Source organism: Schistocerca serialis, chromosome 2, assembly GCF_023864345.2.
Source record: "Schistocerca serialis cubense isolate TAMUIC-IGC-003099 chromosome 2, iqSchSeri2.2, whole genome shotgun sequence".
In the NCBI taxonomy this organism is placed as follows: domain Eukaryota; kingdom Metazoa; phylum Arthropoda; class Insecta; order Orthoptera; family Acrididae; genus Schistocerca; species Schistocerca serialis.
This window is the reverse complement of record NC_064639.1, coordinates 798,475,218-798,500,351: the sequence shown is the minus strand read 5'-3', so window position 1 is coordinate 798,500,351 and position 25,134 is coordinate 798,475,218. Positions and strand designations below refer to the sequence as shown.

Sequence of the window (25,134 nt, the reverse complement as noted above, 5' to 3'; positions counted from 1 at the left end):
ACTGTATAAGTCTCTGCACGGAAGTGAAATTCATTCCATTCAGTTTTTTGACAAAGCTTCGGCCTTCAAAAAGAAGCTTATTCTTTGGAATAGCAAAATAAACAATTGTGGAGAAATGGACTGCTATCCACGTTTGCAGCATTTTAATAATGACAAGGAGCTAGGCCATACTGCAGATATTTCTATACCTGGAGGATATTTATCTGATCATCAAGTTCATTTTGAAAAATACTTTCGCAAAAACCATGATAGGTTTCAGTTGCTTCAAAATCCCTTCAGTAGTGATTCTTCTTCTGAGTTCAGTACTGCAGAAGAGGAAGAGATCAAGGCTTTGTGTGGAGAAGGAAATGAGGCTTGCTGTATCTCACTTTGTGCCAAGATTTGACAAGGTGTGTAACAAGAAGCAAGCTCAAGCAACACATTGAAGTGAGTAGTATTTCATTCATGACTTGTTTTTTTAATTAGTTATTTCAGTTTTTTCAAGGTATCCCACAGGGGAGCCATGGAAACACCACAATCTGTCGGAGGAGCCACAAACTCAGAAAGGTTGAAAAAAATTGACATAAGGTTTCTGGCTTGATAACAGTCTTGTAATGCCTCACTTTTACATTACTTGATAGGCATGATTTGTTGTAGGTCTTCCCAGTCTTCCAAAATACTTTACTCATCTTTTGATTTCTCTGTTCATGCAGTCCTTTCTCTATCCCATTTTTCTACTTCCCCCTCCTCCCCCCCCCCCCCCCCCCCCCAAGATTACTGAATTTGTAAACTCTCTTGATGTCACCATATTTTCTTGTGATGTTTTTGGTGCATCTGGTTTGACATCTATTGTGTTTTCTTTAAGGAGATCTGTAGTCTTACCTTTTCAGCCACCTCTTTCAGGTTCTTTTTTTTTCTTGTTTTAATGAAGATTCTGTGTTATCTGTGAGCATTGCCACATGATCAGCAAATGCCAGACATCCCATGTCTATTCTTTCATTCCTGCATGGATTGGCTTATTATAGTCATTGTATCCGCAATTCTTTCTCTCTCAAAACTTTGTCTAATAGTATAATGAATAATAATGGTGAAATACCCCCACTCTGTCTCACTTCTGTCCTCACCTCAAAGCACTCTGATAACTCTCCCATGAATTTAATTTTAGATTTGGTGTTGGTCAGGGCCTGTTTCACAATGTTCACTTTCTTTTTGTTGAGGTGTCTCTCTTCCAGTTCTTGGATCAGTGATGGTCTATCTATACAGTTGTATGCCTTTTTGACGTCTACAGAGGTGTACATCGTCTATCTGCTTCTCACTGCTTGACATCTCAGGACTGTCTCTAACTATCTGTTCAGCACAGCATCTTGGCAATATGACTCCTGCCTGGTATTCTCCTATCAAATTTTCCAGACATCTAACCTCCCTCAAAAATCTCACAGTTCATCAGAAAAGTTCGTTATTATTGCACTTTAGATTGTATCTCCACTTGCGTTTGCAGAATTAACTGTTTCAATAACAGCTGGATTCAAGGACAGGTTGAATCTAAAATGAATTATGTAAGAATATTGATTGTCTCTACCGTATTTACTCGAATCTAAGCCGCACTCGAATCTAAGCCGCACCTGAAAAATGAGATTCGAAATAAAGGAAAAAAAAAATTCCCGAATCTAAGCCGCACCTGAAATTAGAGACTCGAAATTCAAGGGGAGAGAAAAGTTTTAGGCCACACCTCCAAATCGAAACAAAGTTGGTCCATTGTAATATGAGACACAATTTAGGTCAAATGAATGACGATACAGCTACAGTAGTTTGGTTCGAGTCGTAAGTTTAGCAGTTAAGCTTTACCACGTAGCCACTGCTATGCGTCAGGTGCTCCGTCCGTATTTATACGGATACCCTTCCTTTTTCACGTGCTTCGTCTGGTTTGAATCGATTGCTTATTTTGCTTTGATCTGATAAGTGCCGTTTTCTTTGTTATAGGTGTTTGCGTCACTCTTAAGCTGAAAACGCATTACTGCACTGTGTCATGCATTGTTTGTCGCATTCTGATAGTGCATGTTTACGGCCTGTCGCGGGTCGCGGCACGGCTTGCTTTTGTGCGCGCTACCGACGCGTACAATTAAAAAAAAAAAAAAAAGAGATAGAGAGAGAGAGAGAGAGAGAGAGAGAGAGAAATCGTCTCATTAGCGAAATAATAGACTGCGTATGATAGAACATGTTCTGAACGATAGTTAGGCGAAAAATTTTCTCCATTTGAAAATCTTTGCGGCCGCTTCTTTATTACATCAAATTCTGCACAGAAATTAGAGTCATCTTAGATTTAAAAATCTAGTCACTTGCCGTGCTTCATTTCTGACAGTATCACTATTAGGCATATGAATAATACGAATATAAACATGACACGATACGTATATTCTTCCACGTTTGCTGTTGTCTCACTCTAGTTTCGTAGTTTATTAGGCAGACAGGATTTAAATGAGATAGCAGCAAACACGAAAGAATACATGGCAAAATGTTTATATTCGTATTATTCTTATGGTGAAGAGAATACTGTATGTGATTCAAATTTCATCAGGTTCCTATTAGCAACCATCTCTTCTCACAGATAGGAAAAAATTCAGAACGTAGAGTTGGCCATATTGACAAACATCCCAAACAGTCTTGCCAGTCAGATTTTCGTAGTACACTGAAATTGTGCTACATTCGAAGATGAACAATACGGAATTTGTATTTACTTCGTTGGATAATGTATGAAAATGCAGTGGTCGAAACTCGCGGCGGTTAAAAAAAGCTCGTCTTCCACTTTTTTTTAAAAAATTTATTTACTGACGCAGAGGTTTTGGCGCCAGTATTTATCTTTATGCCTACAAAGCATGCCTGCATAGCGCTACATATATTCGACGGCCGAAGTTAGTTGTGGCGGCACGTACGAACATTTTTCATAACTTCCGCTGGCTTTGCACTCGATTCTAAGCCGCAGGCGGTTTTTTGGATTACGAAAACCGGAAAAAAAGTGCGGCTTAGATTCGAGTAAATACAGTAATTACTTAACTTATGAATTTCTATATTTTTGTTGTTGTGTCCATTAAGGTTGATTCTGTGCATGCTGTAGGTGTTTCTTTCACAGTTAAATAGTTCTTGTTGAAATGTTTCTTATACAAATAGGAATAATGACAGTGGTTTTAATTTATAATTAAAATTTCAAATTAAACTGAAAATAAATCTTGTGTCAATTTCATATTTTAGTTCTGTTCATGAAAAACATAGGAATTGAATTAGATTTTTAGATCTATGATTCCAGTGGATAATTTCATGAATTTAACGATTGTATCAAATTCTACAATATGTGACAGAGAGAGCAGCACTGATCAGTTCTGTTACAAACTGTGTCCTACCTAGCACCCACTGTGAAATAATTTTGTATGTGATGGGCAATAAAGGTATCCTACAGTAATTTTTAGCATTGGTCCTAACCTGTCTCCTGTTTTGTATTATAACTGTTATTTGGTTATTCGATGCAGCTTTCTTCAGCAGTTCATCTACGATGTCATCTTCCCTTGTTATTCTGCTATTCTTCAATTTTATGATTTGTCTCTTGATCTTCAGCTTGCCTGGTACTTTTGACTTATCACTTCTCTTGATATCTTGGCTCCTTGAGAATCTCTCAACCATTTCAGGACAATTCAATAATTCATTGCAGTACTTCACCAGTGTCTCACAGTTCTCTTTGTTATTCAGTGCCAGTTCTCCATACATTTTTCTGACACAAAGATTTTGTGGTTGGTATCTGATGATTCTGGTCTTAAATCTTTTATAAAAGTCTCCTGTGGTCTCTTTTTCTTTTAACTGGTCCTTTTCAAATTCTCTTTTGATTCTAACTTCTGTTTTGTCACTGTTCCATTTGTTGTATGCTATTTTCCTGTTCTCAATGGCTTATTGCATGTGTCATTCAATCATAGATGTCTCTTCTTTCTGATTAGAGGAATTTTCTCTTTCATTTTACTGATTATCTTTGCTTTGAATTCTTCACATGTTGTGGCTGTTCTTCCTCCCATTTATCTTTGATCCATGAGGATCTTAATTTCATCATATTAAACTTTGGTATCAGCATAGTCTCCCTGTTCATTCTATCTGGTGTCTGTGATTCTTGTGAGGTAAGATCGGAGTCTAAGTTAGGCCCTCTTCTGATTTGTGCATTCATGATTTCTCTGTGGTTCTTGTGTAAACGCTACATGGCTGACTTGGTATTCTCCTTCCTCTGAATCTATTTTCAGTGACATTTCTCATGATCTTTAGCTCATCAATGGCCTTGCCACAGTGGTAACACCAATTTCCATCACATTGTGGAAGATAAGTACCGTCAAGCTTGATTAGCACTCAGATGGATGACTGTCCGTTCTTCTGAGTGCTGTTGGTAAGCAAGTTGCATTCAGCCATTGTGAGGCTCATTGAGGAGCTATTTGATTGAGGAGTAGTGGCTCTGGTCTTTAAACTGACAATGGCCAGGGTGCAGTGTGTCAACCACATGCCTCTACATATCTGCAACCAGTGGTGCTTATGGGCTGAGGATAACACAGTGGTCAGTTGGTACCAGTGGCTGTTACAAGGTCTGTTTGGCTGTAGTTTAGTTTAGTTTTCTGTATTTAATCACAGTACATATCAATTCCTTCTTTGTCTCTCTTGTTATCTTGGTTTACTGCTGCATGTATGTTGATTGCCATGTAAGACATATTAGCACATTTGAGCCTCATCATTGTCAGCCTCAGCATTGTCACCAGTGCTTACTGGTTTCAGTTGTCTTACTGATTGGAGGATCCTCTTATTAACTGAAAAGGCCATTTCTAAAAGCAGAACTCCTTTGCCTATTTTACTGCCTGTTTTGGTATTGCACATTCTGGTGTTACCGAAGTCTATAGTATTGTCTTCTGTTGTTGTAGTCTCTTGTATTGCCAAAATCAGGACCTATTGTTCAGTTAGCATCTTTTTAATTCATGTATTTTTCCTGCTCCAATTAGTATGCTGATGTTTAGTGTTCCTATGTATGTCTTCACTTCGGTGTAAAGTTTCCCAGAAGGTTATTATTATTATTATTATTGGAGATTTGTATATTCACAGTAAGGATATGTGTTGGCTTGGATTCCTTTCTGCCAAATTTTATAATTGCAATGCATATCAAAATTCAAGCCTATAGCTTTTCTTCACTGTGACACTCTTACAGGGTAGTTTGCACCTGTCCCCAATTTAAACAGTGAGTAAAGTATAATACAAATTTATTTCCTTTAAATACAACCTCACAAAATGAAAACTAATCACATCACTCACTTTCAATGTACTCAAGAGCAAGCCCAATTAACAAGGAAACGAAGATAGTTATATATTCCAGATATCAAAGATGAGTCAATCATAAAATGTTCATCCTCGTACTGGTGTCGATTTGATGTTTATTAGAGTCATCACGTTAACCCCCACCCTCCTGTATGACAGATCCGCAGGTCTGTGTGTGAAGAAGTGATAACATGAATGGGTGCATACCTAAAGTTGCTTCTTATCTCCGGTGAGAAATTTTGGGGTACTGTGTAGTGGCTGCCTGCTGAGGCTGGCCCTTTTCTCATTGCTACACACCATGGAGCAAATAGCGAGTAGAGACGAAATCTGTATGACACCACTCAGAGTCATTTGTACACATGTGGCAGGGGCTGACACATGGAATCAGGTAGAATGTTTGATTCATCTGATATGGTCAGTTCTCTGACCAAGCTCTCTTGTTGTGAAACCAGGAGCCATCTAATGAGCAGAAATTTGAATCTTACTTGCCTGATGGAATGTGTGAAGATTAGAGGTGACCTGCAATGTGACAGGAGCTTTGGGATTGGATCCTGTAAATCCTACAGTGGTATTGAGACATCTGTTGTCAGTTCCTGCGAATGAAATGCGGGCAGAAGTGGAACGCTAATGGTTATGGGTGCTGCATCATCTATATATGCTGGTTTTAAGGGTTCAATTGATATGCTGTCTTGCCTGCCATTTTTCTCAATGATGAACATGATTCCTCCTCTCATCACACTTTGAAATGGACCCAAATAGGACGGAGAGAATGGAGGTCAGAGAGGTCAGATGACATCATCCCAGAGCCAGAAAAATGCACAATTTTATAAATCTTTATAAATGATACTCCATCTGTTGCCACGCCTGGCCACGTTAAGTGGCATGAGGTGGCACACATGTGAACACAGTTGACACATGATGAAGGGTGTGGAATCTTCCTGAGTCAGTGGAGAAAATAGTGCAGGTGAGAAGAAATCGCCCAGCACCCGTAACTGCTAGCCATATATCATCTGTGCAGATGAACAGTGTATATCCTCATCAACTTTAGTGCGAAGTCCCAACAGCTCTGAGGATAATGCATCAAACTAGGTCTCCACATGTTATGTTAATGCTGCCTTTAAGGTGCAATGGGCCTTTCAATGGCGATGAATGCTCTCTACCATCCCATTGCTTGCTGGATGGTGGTTAGTAGTGTGAATGTGTCTGCTTCCACAGAGTTGGTGTAATTCCTTGAAAAGCTGTTTTCCAAATTGTTGTTGTCTGTCAGTCGTGATTGTAGGATGCTGAACCTCGTGAACCAAGATTGCACCATGGCTCAGGCCACCGACTCTGCTGCTGTGTTGGGAACAGGTACTGCTTCTAGCCACCTAGTGAAATGAGCAATCATCATAATTAAATATCGGTACACCCACGAGTGTGGCAGAGACACAGCGATGTCAATGTGAATGTGAGTGAACCTTACTATATGTGTCGGGAAGCAATGCACCAGCACGAAAACATGTCTAGCTATTTTGCTGCATTGGAAACTCTTGCAGTCACATGCCCAGCTGCAACAATTCTCCTGTATACCAGGCAAAATGACTTTTGCAGCAACAAGCTTGCCAGGAGTTCTGATGGCAGGATGTGCAAGGTTATGGTAGATATTGAAAAACTTGTGCCTCCATTGCATAGGAATGATAGCCATTGCCTCCCACCAACTGTACTGCACCAAATTCCTTTATGTGTGCCCTACATAGGCACATGTTTCAGCTGTAATGCCATTGATTCACAGTTAGCAATAATATGATGAAAAAAAGCATTGTTTCTTGATCATTTGCAATATCAGCCCTGTTAATCATGTTCAGTTCTGCTACATGTCCCAAAAAGTAGCTTAGGTAGTGCCATCTGTAGAGCGTGAAACACAAGCTCTGCTTTCCTTGCCCATGGAACTTTTCTACTGCCAGGCATGCTGTTTCCAGTGAGCATTCTGTTGAGCAGTTCCTGTATCACAGCCAAATTATGTAACTGTTTCCTGCAGGAGTTTAACACCCTAATTAATTTGCAGAGACATTTGAGTGCAGTTGGTAATGGCATCTGCCGAGTAACTTTCACCTTATTAGGCAGGGGGCAAACACTTGCATGAGAGAAAGCATATGTAGAGAATGCACTTTCTTTCTAGCAATAAGACACTTATCACTGTTGATTACAGTGCCAAAACTCTCTAAGCATTCAAATAGTGATCATATGTTATCTTTATGATACAGCCATGTATCATAAAATACTAATATCTCATTCATATAGCAAAAAAACGAATGTAAGTCCTTGCAGCACTGAAGTGCTACCACCTTTAAGTTTTGGAAACAGATGAAAATTGTGTGGGACCAAGTTGGGACTGAATGGAGGATGATTGAAGACAGTGAATCCAAGGAGTAGGATTTTGCAGACATTGTATCAGTTGTGTGTGATCTGGCGGCATTGTCATGCTGAAGCAGAGGGTGCTTTGTGTTTGGGAGAATTCTTCAAATTTGGCATGCTCTCATATATTCTGATCTTGTCAGTATGGTCTCACACTCATTAGGAATTCAACAATACTGCTAGAAACCTCAATAAACACTTATTGATCACACTACCTCTACTTGTGTGCTGAACACATAAGTGATACATGGTCTTTTGTGGATAAAAAAGTCCTAATTTCTAATTCAACCATCCATATGATCATAGGAAATCAATGTGACTGTCACTAATTTCCTTGGATCATTCATCACACATTCTATATTACCTTATGTGCTAATGTTATACGTATAATGAGATTTACAGGTTATCTAATTATCCCAGGTACCAAACATTGGCTCCTACTTATCTGAAGAAGGCACCAGATATTTCATTAGTTATATTACTGTACATGCAGGGAATTCTATTTGAGGCTATGTTTCACATCATTATCATGGACCATTGAATAAAAATGATAGCAATGGCTTATTTTGCCTCAGTTACAAGTGGCTGCCTGACAATGAAATATTTGTTTGGTCACAATGGTCCGATAACACAGGCAAACGATGGAAAAACTTTTTTGCTGAAAATAGCTTATTCTTATGTTTTTTGGGGTGGGAAATCTCGAACTGTACCACCCACCATTTCTTCACATTTTACAGTTAAATTTATTAAATTAAGCGATTTTTAAAGAATTTAACGGCCTTTAAACAGTTAAAATAATTTAAAAAGGAGGTGTAATGAATGTAGGTGATGTTGGTAGCACAGCTGAAAAACATTTGCTGGCAAAAAAAAGGTTGATTCTATTTTTGTGTTAACAGACGGTGTTTTTTTTACTGTCAACCTAACCTCACTTTCCCTTTTTCTGCACAATGTCTAATCGTGGTTGTAAATACTCTGCTGACAGTTTTTGTTATATTTGTGGTGAATTAGTGATTAAAAAACACCAAAGAAACATTACAGCTTTGTGAAAAAGGTTTATCTATCATATCATGTATCTAAACTTGGTGATCAAGATAAATCTCGGGTGCCGCATAAGGTATGTTATGTGTGTCTTGGAGATCTGAGAAAATGGTCCAAAAAGAAGAAGAAAGCCATTAGATTTGCTGTTCCTTTGATATGGAGGGAGCCAAGAAATCATTCAGATGGTTGCTACTTTTGCAGTGCTGATATTACTGGTCATAATTCGAAAAACAAGAAGGTAATAAGGTAGCCTAACCTTTTATCCACCATCCAACCAGTAGGGCATGGTGTAGATTTGCTGGTTCCTAAACCACCAGATGATTTAAATTCTATTCCCACAGAAGTATTTTCTGATGTACAATGTGATTTAGGTGAACCAGATGGTGATGAATTCCATTGTAATACAGAAAGTCTAGAGCCCATGTTGTAGCCCAAATTGTTTACTCAGACCAAGCTTAACGATTTGGTTAGGGATCTGGGCTTAATGAAAGAAAAAGCTTAATTGCTTGGCTCTAGATTAAAAGAAAAGAATGTATTGGCAGTTGGAGCAGTGTATACATGTATAGAAAGAGAGAGCAGCAATTTTCCAAGTGTTTTCAAGAAGAAGGTGATTTAGTGTACTACTTGGACATTCCCGGTCTGATGAATGAGTTTGGTATTGAATATAAAAAGGAAGACTGGAGGCTGTTTATTGATTCACTCAAAACTAATTTAAAGGCTGTTTTATTACACAATGTTAACATGTATACATCTATACCTGTTGGACATTCTGTACATTTGAAAGAAAGGTATGAAAACCTAGAAATAGTACTAAATAAAATAGGCTATTCTGCTCATGGTTGGATGATATGTGGCGATCTAAAAGTAACATGCATGCTCCTTGGTCAGCAAGGTGGCTTTACCAAATTTCCATGTTTCTTGTGTGAATGGGGCAGTAGGGCTAGGGATCAACATTTGTGCAGAAAGAACTGGCCTGTGAGGGAGTTTTTAAAACCCGGTAAGAAGAATATTCTAAGCAAAAACCTTGTAGATCCTAAAAACGTACTCCTACTACCCCATCATATAAAGTTAGGCCTAATGTAACAGTTTGTAAAGGCTTTACGTAAAGATGGACCATGTTTTAAGTATCTCTGCCGAAAGTTTCCACACCTTTCAGAAGCTAAGATTCTTAACTTTGAATCCACAATGACTTTAAATGAGAAAGAAGCATGGGTATCATTCAAGCAAGTCATTACAAAGTTCTTAGGACATGAAAAAGGTGCAGAATGTGTTTCTATTATAGCTACAATGTTAAAGATGTTTAAAACTTTAGGATGTTTAATGAGCCTGGAAGTTCACTTTTTGAACAATCACCTTGATTACTTCCTGGACAATATGGGAGATGTTAGTGAGGAGCAAGGAGAGCGTTTTCACCAGGACATTAAAGTGATGGAAAAATGCTACCAAGGCTGCTGGAACACCAACATGATGGGAGACTACTGTTGGTCACTTCACTGAGAAGTTCAGCAAGTGACTCATCACAGAAAAAGCTACACAAGAAGCTTCAAAGAAAAAAGAGAAAGAAAATACAAACCAATTCCAGCTGACAAGTGAAACCTCTACTAACACATATCATTGTTTTCAGTAGCTTACTGTAAATACAAGCCATGCTTATCTTGTAACAAAGCGTTTCCTTAATTTCCCCGTTTACCGTATAGCATAGGATTTTTATACTATATAATAAAAAGCATATTGCACAAAAACTATCAGTGATACAAAAAACTAAGGCTACATTTGGATTCAGCTCATAAAAATCTATAAAGATCAGTTATCAAAGTAAAAAAAGTTTTAAAAAATTTTTTTTGTTGGCCTGTGTAATCGATCATTACTACTCTTAATGCTAGGCTTCTTTAAACCAGCGTTTTATCTCATGCCTTCTTTCTATTGAAATAATACATTTGAGTTTGTTTGCTCAAATCGGCAAACAGTGGTATTATGTGTGCATTTATGGGGAACTACATTCATGAAATGTTCATCTTCACATTTTTGCAGTGTAAGAGTGATCTGTTAGGTTTTGGACATGCAGTCACAGAAACTCCATTTCATAAAATTATATTTCTGCTGTAAACTTTTCAGCCGTCTTCTGACTGACCTGACAGACTGAAACTACAGTCACTGTATCTGGGATTTTAAAGACAAAAGCTGTGTTGCTCCATTTGAACTCACAGAATACACAACAGCGAGATATGTTACTCACTAGCAACAATCTTTGTATCAGTAGCAATGACTGGATGTGTGATTAGACACTGCATCCTTGCTTGGGTGGCAATGAGATGAACTGTGGAAAACATCTTGACAAAACATGGAATCTGTCTCTTTCTTGGATTATCTTGGAAAGACGTTGCTACCGTGCAGCTTCTATTGATGCGTTAATATCCCACATGGATTAAGTGTCTAGCCATAGATTCAGTTCATGCAAACATCTTTGTCACTGAACAACATCTGTGGCCCTTGTGTATTCTGTGGCCACAACCACAGCTCTCATATGTCACGCATCAAGTCTGTCAGCTCACAAAATAGATGGCTGAAAAGTTTACTATTGAAAAATCAGTTGAAGTAATGGGGTTTGTGTGGCTGCATGCGTGGCATATAATGGATACATTAATAAAAGTTTGAGAATTTAATACCATTGTACAAACTTCTGATATTTTGCAAGACTGCCAAGTGTCTTGCTGATGCAAATTGTATTTACACTGATTTTGACTCTGGTTTGTTTGAATGCTTTGTTATCTTTTTCATCTCATTTTTCTCCAAATTTATTTTTGAAATGAGTGCTGATTTAAGGTTGCTTAGAGAAGAGTGGTTAAGTTCTAATATTATTTTATGGGACTTCCAGATACTTCGAGTTGATTTGACAGAGGATGCAGGTGAAAGTTTGAGTCCTGAGATTGACATTGGTCAAGTAGAGGGAGCTTTTGTTATGGGACTTGGTTACTGGTTAACAGAGAAAATGGTGTATGATCCTGAGACAGGAAAAGCTTTGACAAACAGAACTTGGGTAAGTAATTAAACTTTTCTCAGACCTCCTTCCTATTTTGGTGACTAGGACTCACAGCATAATTGTAATTGTGTGTTCTGTTAACAGGGAAATCTGCCACACCAAAATGCCTATACATCCTGAGTAGATTGGTGGCATAAAATTCTTCTGTAAAACACAAAAATGCCACATGTGTTTATTACCAGTGTTAAATAACAAAAATTTTTTGCTTTGAGTTATTATGTATTTTTTATATGAAGACATAATAACTGATGGAAACACTCTGAAACATGTCAATCTTCTAATATAAGGAGCAGTAATTAAAGTTAACATATATACTGTGTGTCGTGTATGAGGTCTGTTGCATTATTTCCAGGACACTGTAAACTCCCTACCAGCATTCACTATTGCAGTTTATCAAATGGTCATTGGATTCATAAACTTGTGGCAAGGCTCACATCTGTATACAGCATTTGCCATAATAATGTCTTTGTGCCTAAGCAAAAATACATCGACCAAAATTATATATTGTGTGAAAGGGGAAAATCTGAAATAAGAATAGTTCTGTAGTTAAGCTACGCTATTTTTTTTTCAATTTCTTTTGAAAACACTAATTCCTTTCAGCTCAAACTCACACACATTCACTTCAGGAAGGACAATCCTGCCCTTTGTGCAGAGAAATGAGCGTATTAGTCCTTTCAAATTAATTGACTGAAAGTATGAATAAATCATTTGCACTTGTGAAACTCTGAAGTAAACCTCCAAAGATTTCTTGACAATAACTTTTATTGTCATTACTGAAGCACGCCACAGTGAAAATATTAATTAAACCTGACAAATTCAATCTGACCATAATAATTTGTGATTCCTCAAACTCTAATATAGATTATGCCATCTATACTAATAATAAATCCGTATAACCATTGTGTCTGTCTACCTGTGTTTGAACACGCTACTATCAAAATCCACGTTACTGGATGAATTTTCAAGGGGTTTTCACAGGTCACTTAAAGGAAAGAAGATTGGGTTTAACGTCCCATTGACATCAATGTCATTAGAGATGGAGCACAAGCTCAAATTGATTCAAGGATTGGGGATGAAACCGGCCATGCCCTCTCAAAGGAACCATCCCAGCATTTGCCAGGAGTGATTTAGGGAAGTCTTGGAAAACCTAAATCTAGATGGCCAAACACAGGTTTGAACCATATCCTCCCAAATGTGAGTCCATTGTGCTAACCACTGCAAATCACTTGAGCATAGTTTGGTGTACCATATAGGTTTTTTAGTTCATGAAAATCAGATCACAGAAAAAAAAGATACCATGATTGAAAGTTTTAACTTTCTTGTGTCTCCATCTGAATATACTACACTCCAAAACTACAAGAGAGATTTTTATGGGGTTTTCACTGGTAACTTCGCCGTAGGTGGGGACACCACATAGGCTATATTTAATCAACATAACATCGCAGGAAAAAAAGACGTACATGTTATAAAAATGTAAAAACTTGGTATACATATCACTTACTGTTGGGAAAGTATCACTGCGGGGATAAGAACCACCTACCTATCAAAGAGGTGGGGGTGAAAAAGAAGTGTAGGCCACAACACCACAATAACTCAGATTTTATTAATCCAGTATTTGAGAAAAGAGCATGTAGTGAGTTGCAACAAACTTTACATGTATTTTCAAACCTTTAAGAAACTTTTTCTCCCACTCACATGATGATGAAAGGGTGAAAGTTTGTCACTTACTATAGTTTCGCATCAGACATGGCATTTTAATTTATTACTTCTTTATTACTAAGTGTACTGTGATACAATTTGCTCAGTTTTCACATATACCACTGAATTCACCTGCAAAATTATCTATATATGACTCTTAGTTAAGCATATATGATGTCATAAACACTGAGGTGCTTGAAAAACTGGTGCATCTTACAAGACGTTTAAATTTATTATTACTAACCTACTGAACCAATTTTGATAAAATTTGGCAAGGAGATGGCTTGGATCCTGGGGAATAACTTAGGCTACTTCACAAAGTGTTTAGCACAAGATACTTATTGATTTGATGAATATTATGTGAATTATCAAAAAATATTTATGCTTTAAAAAAGCTATTTACTCTTAGACTTTTGAACTTTATTGTATTTGTGAAAATGCTTTCCTTGGTTTGTATGTACTACATCATATGATTCAAAGTAATTAATACAGTGCTTATACAATTGTCATTGTCTTTAAACCACATTTCCATACTATTTATAGCTGCTATATGCACTATCCAGTATTTCAGAATGAGAGCACTTAGTGGCCTGCAAAAAATTTTACACATAATTTCAAACCTATAATAACTTTTTTCACTGATAACCCTCACAAAATAATGAAAGAAAAAAGTTTATTACTTACTACATTTATGCTGTTCATGCGGTAAAACTGTCATGAAAGACATGATGTCATGATGTTTACATTTATTGCTTCTTTGCTATTAACTATATATGAAACACATTTAGAACACAATATCCACATATGCTGCTGAATATACCTACAACCTTATATCATTCTAAGACATATAGTTCTGGAGATATGAGGGAAGGGGAGGAGGAGATGGATAGGTAGTGGGGGAAGAGGAGATGGACATAGAAAGGAAAGATGAGGAGATGCGTAGAGAAAGGGGGGGGGGGGCAAAGAAGGCAGAGAGAGGTGGTAGGAGGAGATGGATTAATAGAACTGAAATAAATATATACCAGGGCAATGATGGGTACTCATCAAGTCAAAAGTATAAATAGTCATCAAAAGCCAGTCTTTACATAAAACTCATGCTTTTACTGACCTGTATGACAACAATACCTTATAAATTTAATTAACAGATACCTCTCCTCTGATGAAACCAGTCATTCGACTCTCCAAACCTGTATTGTCAGTTCATACCCCGACAACATCCAGTCTCATTGTAGACATTTAGCAGCTTACAGACAAATACTAAACTAAACTCCTCCTGAACAGGCCATGAAGGCCCAATGGTACTGACCAGCCGCCGTGTCATCCTCAGCCTCTAGGCGGCACTGGATGCTGATATGGAGGGGCCTCTGGTCAGCACACTACTCTCCCGGCCCTATGTCAGTTTCCAAGACCGCCACAGACAAATAGGAGTGGTAATAAGAAGTACATCATTCCATTTAACCATGAGTGTATGTGGTTTGATTTCATTATGATGCACACCTGTAGGTGCTATAGAGTTTGGAAAAAATATAGACAAACTAGTGAGTTATTGTAGGTGTGTATATTCTGCAGCAAGACAGAGCAATCTGTAAATTTGTGCAACTGGGAATGATAGAACTGCGAAGAAACTTCCCATTACTAAATTAAGAAACCATTAATAAAAGCACACTGGGGAAAATTGAGGACTACTGTAGTTTATAAAGTCTCACGTCTGCTACAGAAAATGAGCAGTGGGAACATAGGACAAGAGACATAATACATCATAAGGGAATAAACTGCTACTTTAGTAATTATATTCTTTCTGGTCCCCAGTTATTGTCTCCACAGTTCTGAGCCAGTCCTTTTTTCCATCTGTTTTATGTTTTCTGTACTTTTTCCCATGACCCTAACTTTTTGATTGATTGTTTTTGAGACACTGGGTCACATGGCTTTAATATGCCAAATATTCTCTGAGATAGCTACACAGTGCAAACAGGTTTCCAAAATAGTACCAACAGTATTGTCTCATAATATTCTCAAACAACTAGAGTGACAATTCAAATGCAGCAGCATAGGTTGGATCTTCTTGCAAAAAATATTTTTTATCTTGCAAGCACACTTAAAAATGGAAATGAGATTAGTGGAAACAGTGTTATTGTAATGGTAATGTTTTCTAAATAAATAAATAAAAACTTGATTATGGCAAAAGATTTTTTATGTTTGCAAGATCAAACATCTCCCTGTTTCTCAACTGGAAGTTGGTCTGCACATTTTAGTCATGATGTGATTGTAGCTCTGTCATAGCCATGTATTGTGAGAAAACTGAGCATTAGCATATACTTATCTTGAGACTTGTGCTGGTTGGCATAGAAACTGTGTAGTTGTCTGCTCCAGGTTCTGACTTTCCAATGTGTAGTTTCTATATAAAATGGGTCTGTCATTTCCTAGAAAAAAACACTGATTGTCTAATTCCCATGAAGACTTTTGTTTATTCAGTCAGCGAGTTCATGTCAGCTTTAGGTGATAAAAAATTTCACAAGAGGCAACACTTTGACATAAAAGTGTACTACCAAAGTACATCTTCCATCTTTAACACCCAAACAACTTCTGCTTTTTAGCTTCTGAGTGTGAAACAAAGTGGATTTATTCTGAACTTAAATAAGCAATTACATTTCAATCTCCTTATGCAGGTGAAATGGAAGACAATATCTATGATAAAAACTGAACAGACACTGATGCTTTTCAAGAACTAATTCTAGATTGAATTGATGTTAATTAATTACAAAAGTATGAATTATAGATCCTGTGTTTAACAGTACAATGAAAATGGCTCTAGTAGCAGTAGTGAGAATTCTTTAAACAAAGTTACATTTGTATGTTTGTATATCTCTGTAAGTGACTTTCGAAGTTTTGGGTATTACTTTAGAAGCATAAAAACCCAAATGGAAATCTAGTATCAGCAGTTTTGCAAATCAAATGAGTTTAGCACAACTCATATTGAAATTGCTTCATAACCTATTACTTTTGAATATTTGCATTTTTTCAAATGTGGTTGTAATCATGGCTAATCATAAGAATAAAAGCCAAATATTATGATATTGTGTAGACATAGGTATCACAAGTGTTATATGCTGACAAATGAGTGTGGAAATGATAGTAAAGAACCTGTTCCACGATGACAGTTAATACACTATTCGATATCTGATCAGATTCTCTATTTAAGTAACCAATACTTGGCCTAAAATGTTACAGAAGTCAGGTAAAATGTTGTTAATGTACTAACTACAAAACAAAATGAAAACATTACCAAATGTGGTATGTAGAACAAAACAGTAAGACTTTTCTGCAGAACTGTATGTCTTGTGAAAGACTGATAAGAATAAGGTGATAAGAAGTATTGTATATGGAGCCATACAGATTGTCATCTCTCACTCCATTTCTAAATGGAGCATGAAAAATGGAGACAAATAATGGTATCTAGAACCTACCCAGTGCTTTGTTTTCTACAGTAACTTGTAGAGTTTAATTTATTAGCTCAATATTGTGTATATTTACAAACTTTTGTGACATCCGTTACATGTTTCTTATGATCTAACACACCACATTTTCAGAATTATAAGCCACCTGGAGCAAAGGATATTCCTGTTGACTTTCGAATTAAGCTTAGAAAAAATGCACCCAATCCAGCAGGAGTTCTTCGTTCTAAAGGTAATGTAAAAATAATATATCCACTTTTTTATGTTTATTGATGAAGGCATTTTAGAAAGTAACTGTGAACCGAATATTTTGAGAAAACTATATTTCAAGTCAAGAGAGTAAACACGAGGCATGGATGCAAATTATAGTATTAGTTCTATTCAAGTAGTAGCAGTAAGAAGAAGATGATATACTTTTCATGTCCTATGCATGAATAGGAGGCATAAGGACAAGTTAGAAAATCTGTTAGCAGAAATGTAAGATGGTTCACCAGCACACGGTGACAAATCCCTGTGATTACTGTGGTCAGGTGAGACACTGGTTTTGGGTAAAATTCAGACAGACAATAGTACAACGAATTAAATTGATAGAGACTCCTAGTTCATCTTATGAGGATATACACTGAAGAGACAAAGAAACTGGTACACCTGCCTAATATCGTGTAGGGCCCCCACGAGCATGCAGAAGTGCCGCAACATGACATGGCATGGACTCAACTAATTCTGAAGTAGTGCTGGAGGGAACTGACACCATTAATCCTGCAAGCTTGTCCATAAATCTGTAAGAGTACAAGGGTGTGGAAATATCTTCTGAACAGCATATTGCAAGGCATGTCCAAAAATGCTCAATAATGTTCATATCTGGGGAGTTTGATAGCCAATGGAAACATTTAAACTCAGAAGAGTGTTCCTAGAACCACTCTGTAGCAATTCTGGACATGTGGGGTGTTGCATGGTCCTGTTGGAATTGCCCAAGTCTGTTGGAATGCACAATGTACATGAATGGATGCAGGTGATCAGAAAGGATGCTAGCATACGTGTCACCTGTCAGAGTCATATCTAGATGTACCAGGGATCCCATATCACTCCAACTGTGCACCCCACACACCATTACAGAGCCTCCACCAACTTGAACAGTCCCCTATTGATATACAGGGTCCATGGATTCATGATGCCTCCATACTCATACACGTCCAGCTGCTCGATACAATTTGAAACAAGACTCGTCCGACCAGGCAACATGTTTCCAGTCATCAACCATCCAATTTTGGTGTTGACGGCCCCAGGAAAGATGTAAAGCTTGGTATCATGCAGTCATCGAGGGTACATGAGTGGGCCTTCAGCTCCGAAAGCTGGTATCAATGATGTTTCATTGAATGGTTTGCAGGCTGACACTTGTTGATGGCCCAGCATTGAAATATGCAGCAATTTGCCAAAGGGCTACACTTCTGTCATGTTGAACAGTTCTCTTCAGTTGTCATTGGTCCCATTCTTCCAGGACCTTTTTCTGGCTGCGGTGACATCAGAGATTTGATGTTTTACTGGATTCCTCATATTCACAGTACACTTGTGAAATGGTATTATGGGAAAATCCCCACTTCATCATTACCTCAGAGATGCTGTGTCCCATCGCTCTTGCTCTGGCTGTAACACCACATTCAAACTCATTTAAATCTTGATGACCTGCCATTGTAGCAGCAGTAGCTAATGTAAAAACTGCACCAGACACTTGTTGTCTTCTATAGGTGTTGCCGACTGCAGTGCCATATTCTGCCTATTTACATATCTCTGTATTTGAATATGAATGCCTATAACTGTTTCTTTGGTGCTTCAGTGTATATACAGGGTGGTCCATTGATACTGACCAGGCCAAATATCTCACAAAATAACCAACAAATGGAAAAACTACAAAGAACGAATCTCCTCTAGCTTGAAGGGGGAAACCAGATGGCGCTATGGTTGGCCCGCTAGATGGCACTGCCATAGGTCAAACAGATATCAACTGCATTTTTAAAAATAGGAACCCCTATTTTTAATTACATATTCATGTAGTACGTAAAGAAATATGAATGTTTTAGTTGGACCACTTTTTTCATTTTGTGATAGATGGTGCTGTAATAGTCACAAACGTATAAATACGTGGTATCATGTAACATTCCGCCAGTGCGGACGGTATTTGCTTTGTGATACATTACCTTTTTTAAAATGGACCATTTACCAATTGTGGAAAAGGTCGATATAGTGTTGATGTATGGCTATGGTGATCAAAATGCCCAACGGGTGTGTGCTATGTATGCTGCTCGGTATCCTGGATGATATCATTCAAGTGTCCAGACCGTTCACCAGATAGTTACGTTATTTAAGGAAACAGGAAGTGTTCAGTCACATGTGAAATGTCAACCACGACCTGCAACAAATGACGATGCCCAAGTAGGCGTTTTAGCTGCTGTCACGGCTAATCCGCACATCAATAGCAGACAAATTGAGTGAGAATCGGGAATCTCATAAACGTCGGTGTTGAGAATGCTGCATCAACATCAGTTGCAACCATACCATATTTCTACGCACCAGGAATTGCATGGCTAAGACATTGAATGTTGTGTACAATTCTGCCACTGGGCACAAGAGAAATTACGGGACGATGACAGATTTTTTGCACGCGTTCTATTTAGAGAGGAAGTGTCATTCACCAACAGTGGTAACGTAAACCAGCATAATATGCACTATTGGGGAAACAGAAAATCCACGATGGCTGCAACAAGTGGAACATCAGCGATCTTGGTGGGTTAATGTATTATGGGAGGAATGATAATTGGCCCCCATTTTATTGATGGCAATCTAAATGTGCAATGTACGCTGATTTCCTACATAATGTTCTACCGATGTTACTACAAGATTTTTCACTGCATGACAGAATGGCGATGTACTTCCAACATGATGGATGTCCGGCACATAGCTTGCATGCGGTTGAAGCGGTATTGAATAGCATATTTTATGACAGGTGGATTGGTCATCGAAGCACTGTACCATGGCCTGCATGTTCACCAGATCTGATGTCCCTGGATTTCTTTCTGTGGGGAAAGTTGGAGGATATTTGCTATCATGATCCACCGACAATGCCTGTCAACATGCGTCAGCCCATTGTCAATGCATGCGCAAACATTACGCAAGGCGAACTACTCACTGTTGAGTGGAATGTCGTTACAGGTATTGCCAAATGCATTGAGGTTGACGGACATCATTTTGAGCATTTATTGCATTAATATGGTATTTACAGGTAATCACGCTGTAACAGCATGCATTCTCAGAAATGATAAGTTCACAAAGGTAGATGTATCAAATTGGAACAACCGAAATAAAATGTTAAAATGTACCTATGGTCTGTATTTTAATTTAAAAAACCTACCTGTTACCAACTGTTCATCTAAAATTGTGAGCCATATGTTTATGACTATTACAGCGCCATCTATCACAAAGGGAAAAAAGTGGTCCAACTAAAACATTCATATTTGTTTATGTTCTACACGAATATGTAATAAAAAATGGGGTTTCCTATCTTAAAAAAAAAAAAAAAAACGCAGTTGCTATCTGTTTGACCTATGGCAGTGCCATCTATCGGGCCAACCATAGCTCCATCTGGTTTCCCCCTTCAAGCTAGACAAGTTTCGTTCTTTGTAGTTTTTTCGTTTGACGCTTATTTCGTGAGATATTTGGCCCAGTCATGATCAATGGACCACCCTGTTTGTATATAGTCATTCAGCATCAAACTTTACACTCAGTCAAGACATAATCATATTCAAGCAGATGTTGCCAAATCACCGCAATCCTGTTGGAAAAATGATTGTTAATTGTTTAGATTCCCTGGGGTTTATACAGGTTGCTGATCTAATTTTGTGAAGATTAATGAAAAATGTAAACTGAAAGCAGGTTAATATGGTTATCAGTGTAAAAATAAATGTACATTGATTTTATTTTGAATATGGATGCTCTCAACTCATTTATTTAAAATTTTACCATCATAGTTTTATTCAACAAATGAACCACAGAGAAGATATTATATGAAGCATAGGTGTCAGTCATTTTACAAAATGGATTTTGGTTTGATGCCCTTAACCTGCCTGCCCAGATAGTGATCAGTCTGAAATTCAAATGTATAAATCTGAGAACACATAAATGTTGTTTTTGTTGTTGTTGTTGTTGTGTTCATCCCAAAAACTATCCACGCTAATATATCTTGGGCAAGTGCTTTCATATCTGCTACTGCACCCTACATACATTTGAGTCTGCTTACTGTCTAGGTGTGGTCTTGCTCTGTAATTCTTACATTCTGCACTTCCCTCCATTTCCAAATTAACTATTCTCTGATGCCTCAGGAAGTTTCCTGTCAGCCATAAAGTTCTTTTCTTGACAATTTCATGTAGTATCTCTTCCTTAGTTGCTCAATCCAAGGATCTGATCTTCAGCTTTCTTCTGTAGCATCACATTTTTCTATCCTCCATTTCCATATACTATTCATCATCCATGTTTCACTGCAGTATTAGGTTACAATACAGATAAATATTTTCAGAAACAATTCCCTAATGATTAATTTATATTCAACATATAAAATTTATCTTTTTCAGGAAAGACAGGAAAGATTTTCATCCTTTTACTAGTCTAAATTTCATATTCTCTCTACTTCTGGCATCATCCTTTTTTTATGCTACATTCATAGTAAAACTCATATATTACTTTTAGTAGGTCTCTCTCAGTTTCAGATGATTTTACAATTCTTTTGCCACCTCTGTCAGAATTGCAATATTATCAGCAAACTTGAAATTTAATTTCTTTTCTCAGTTTCTTCTTGGTTTCAAACAATGGAAAATCCAAGCTAGAATAACAACAATTTGAATAATGAAAAATATTTTGACTTGTGAGTTTAGCAAGTACAATGTTAGAGTTAACAGTCTAGAAAGCTTTGAGAAATTCAAAAAGTTCATAATAGTCACCTGTTGTTTATCCGTAGCTAGTTTCAGTTCATCATTCACTTTTATAAGAGCAGTCATCGTCATGCTGCAGTTTTGCTGAAAACCAGACTGGTATTTGATGTTAAATAATTAATAAATAAACTGTTCATGAATTACGTACTCTAGAGCCTTGGGTAAAGCTAGTAGAATGCAAATAGGTCTGTAGTCAGAGGGCTGTTTGGTAGTTTCCTCTTGGATAGTAGTTTCTTCTTGGATAGTATTTTTATGAGTCTCTGCTTCCAGGCTGTTGGAAAGAAGCTGGAGGTCAGAGAACGTTTGAAAATATCCGTTATTTTGGCCAGTAGAGGATTGATGAGAAGATTGATCAATTGCACTGTTATATTATTGTTCCCTGCAGCTGCCGAACATATTTGTGAAATTGACTTCTACACTGTGTTTGGGCTTACTGTACCAAACATTGATGCTTTAAGAGTATGGTTGGTCTGTGCACTTGTGCATTGGTCAAGTAAAGACATTGGCTTCGTGAAATACTCATTTATATCCTCAGTAGGAACTGGAGGTTCAGCTGCAGTTTTGGGTCCGCCTATTCCTAGATCTCATAGTTTCTGCCACAGGATAGCAAGTCTATGAAAGTGCTCAGTTAGTGAGAGGGCTTACCTGAGCTTGGCATTTCTCACAGATTGATTAACTTGACTGAGTAATTACTTGTAGATGAGATGATTATCAGAACCCATTTGTATGTTCTGTGTGCTGCATCTCTGACACACATAAGGTGTTTGAGGTGGTCTGCAAGGCATGGTGCAGGTTTTCTCCTTACCCTTACTATTTTTAGAGGAGCATGTTTGCCATGTAAATTATTTAGCCTCTTAGTGAAGTTGGATACTTTATTATTTATGTCAAAGTTATTTCCTGCCATTATCTGCCAAAAAATGTCATAGGAGTCAGCTGTAAGCTCAGACATATTCATGTGCATAAAATCTCTAAAAGTCACCACTTGCAGTTTGATCTTGGGGCATTGTAATCAATAAGTCATGATTAGTACATCAGGAACAGACAAGCCAGTGCAGAAATATGATTGCTGCGAATTACTGCAGTTGGAGCTCTGGTTGTGAATATATTGATAAATGTACAAATGTCTACTGTATGACGAATAGGCCAAAGTGGAATCAGTGTAAGGTTTGAGTGGGAAAGTATGTCCTCATATTTTGACACAAATGAAGAGCTGTTTAGAAAATTTGTGTTTGATATCTCCAGTTACAATTACATGTTCATACAGAGATTCAAGGTTTGAGAGTGCAGATTCAAAGCTAGAGAGGCCCAAATTTAGGTCTATTATATAATACATGGATGAGACAATTTCTATTGAGCAATTTAATCTCACTGAATGTGTATTCATGCCACTCTTTCTCCTTTTTAGACATGAGCATGACCTTGGGGAACAAATGTGTAAAGAAGTGGGATACTGAAGTACTGAGGAAGTTCTCTGAGGCTATAGAGAGTGCAATAAAGAATGCCATTGTAGGCAGCAGTTGAAAAAGAATTGACATCTCTAAAAAGGGTGATTACAGAAGTTGGAGAGATTAACATAGGTACAAGGAAGAAGGCTGCAAATAAACATTGGGTAACAGAAGAAATACTTCAACTAATTGGCAGTTGAAGGAAGCACAAAAATATTCAGGGAAATTCAGGACTACATAAATATAAATCACCTAGGAATGAAATCAGCAGGATGGGAATTCACCTCTAAGTGCAGAGGGTAGACTGTGTATATGGAATGAGTACACTAAAGGACTCTACAGGTGGAAAGACTTATCTAATGACATGATTGTGGAAGAAATAGGTGTTAATATGGGAGACTTCGGGTGGGGGGGTCCAATATTAGAGTTAATGTTTGATAGAGCTTTGGAAGACTTGTAATCAAATAAGGAAGGAAGGATGGATATCACTCCTTCAGAATTTCTGACATCTTTCAAGGTAGTGGCAGCAAAGTAACATTCAAGCTTGTGTGTAGAACCCATGACTCTGGAGGCATTCTATCAGAGTTTTGGAGAACTATTAATCTTGAAGATTGCAAGAGCAGATAAGTTTGAGAACTATTACACAATCAGTTTAATGGCTCATGCATCCAAGTTACTGACAATTATAGTATACAGAAGAATGAAAAAGAAAATTGAGGATCTCTTAGATGACGATCAGTTTGGCTTTTGAAAAGGCAAGGGCACCAGGAATTCTGACATTGTGATTGATAATGGGAGCAAGATTTAAGAACAAACAAAGCATGTTATAGGAGCTGTCAACCTGGAAAATCATTTGATAGTGTAAAATAATGCAAGATGTTTGAAATTCTGACAAAAATAGAAATAAGGTACAGGGAAAAATGGGTATCATACACAATGTTCAAGAACCATGAGGGAACAATAAGATTGGAAGAACAAGAATGAAGTGCTCAGATTAGAAAAGGTGGAAGATATGTATGCAGTCTTTCACCCCTACTGTTCAATCTGTACATCACAGAAGCAATGATGGAAACAAAAGAAAGGTTCAGGAGTGGGCTCAAGATTCATGGTGAGAGGCGCTCCATCCGTATTTATACGGGTACCCTTCCTTTTTCACGTGCTTCGTCTGGTTTGAATCGATTGCTTATTTTGCTTTGATCTGATAAGTGCCATTTTCTTTGTTATAAGTGTTTACGTCACTCTAAGCAGAAAATGCATTACTGTACTGTGTCATGCATTGTTTGTCGCATTCTGATAGTGCATGTTTACGGCCTGTCGCCGCTCGCAGCATGGCTTGCTTTTGTGCGCGTACTGCCGCTTACAATTAAAAAAAAAAAGAGAGGAATCGTCTCATTAGCGAAACAATGGCAAGAAACTGCTATTTGTTGTTACTTACACTGCTGCTTTCTTTGATAATGAACAACAAGAACCAAATAATAAACTGCGTATGATAGAACATGTTCTGAACAAGAGTTAGGCGAAAATGTTTCTCCATTTGAACATTTTTGTGGCCGCTTTTTTAGTACATCAAATTCTGCACAGAAATTAGAGTCATCTTAGAATTAAAAATCTAGTCAGTTGCCGTGCTTCATTTCTGATTGTATCACTGTTAGGCATATGTATAATACGAATATAAACATGACACGATACGTATATTCTTCCGCGTTTGCTGTTGTCTCACTCTAGTTTTGTAGTTTATTAGGCAAACAGGATTTAAATGAGATAGCAGCAAACACGAAAGAATA

The 25,134-nt window shown here is 37.6% G+C and overlaps 1 protein-coding gene across 2 annotated transcripts in view; it reads left to right on the top strand.

Moving 5' to 3' along the window:
* LOC126458039 (uncharacterized) overlaps positions 1-25,134 on the top strand; it is a 425,031-nt gene that overhangs the window by 376,600 nt on the left and 23,297 nt on the right. For both annotated transcript variants that reach the window (XM_050094831.1, XM_050094830.1), the window contains exons 24-25: positions 11,612-11,773; positions 17,062-17,158. In XM_050094831.1, the coding sequence (XP_049950788.1) occupies positions 11,612-11,773; positions 17,062-17,158 (259 nt within the window). The remainder of the gene's footprint in view (positions 1-11,611; positions 11,774-17,061; positions 17,159-25,134) is intronic.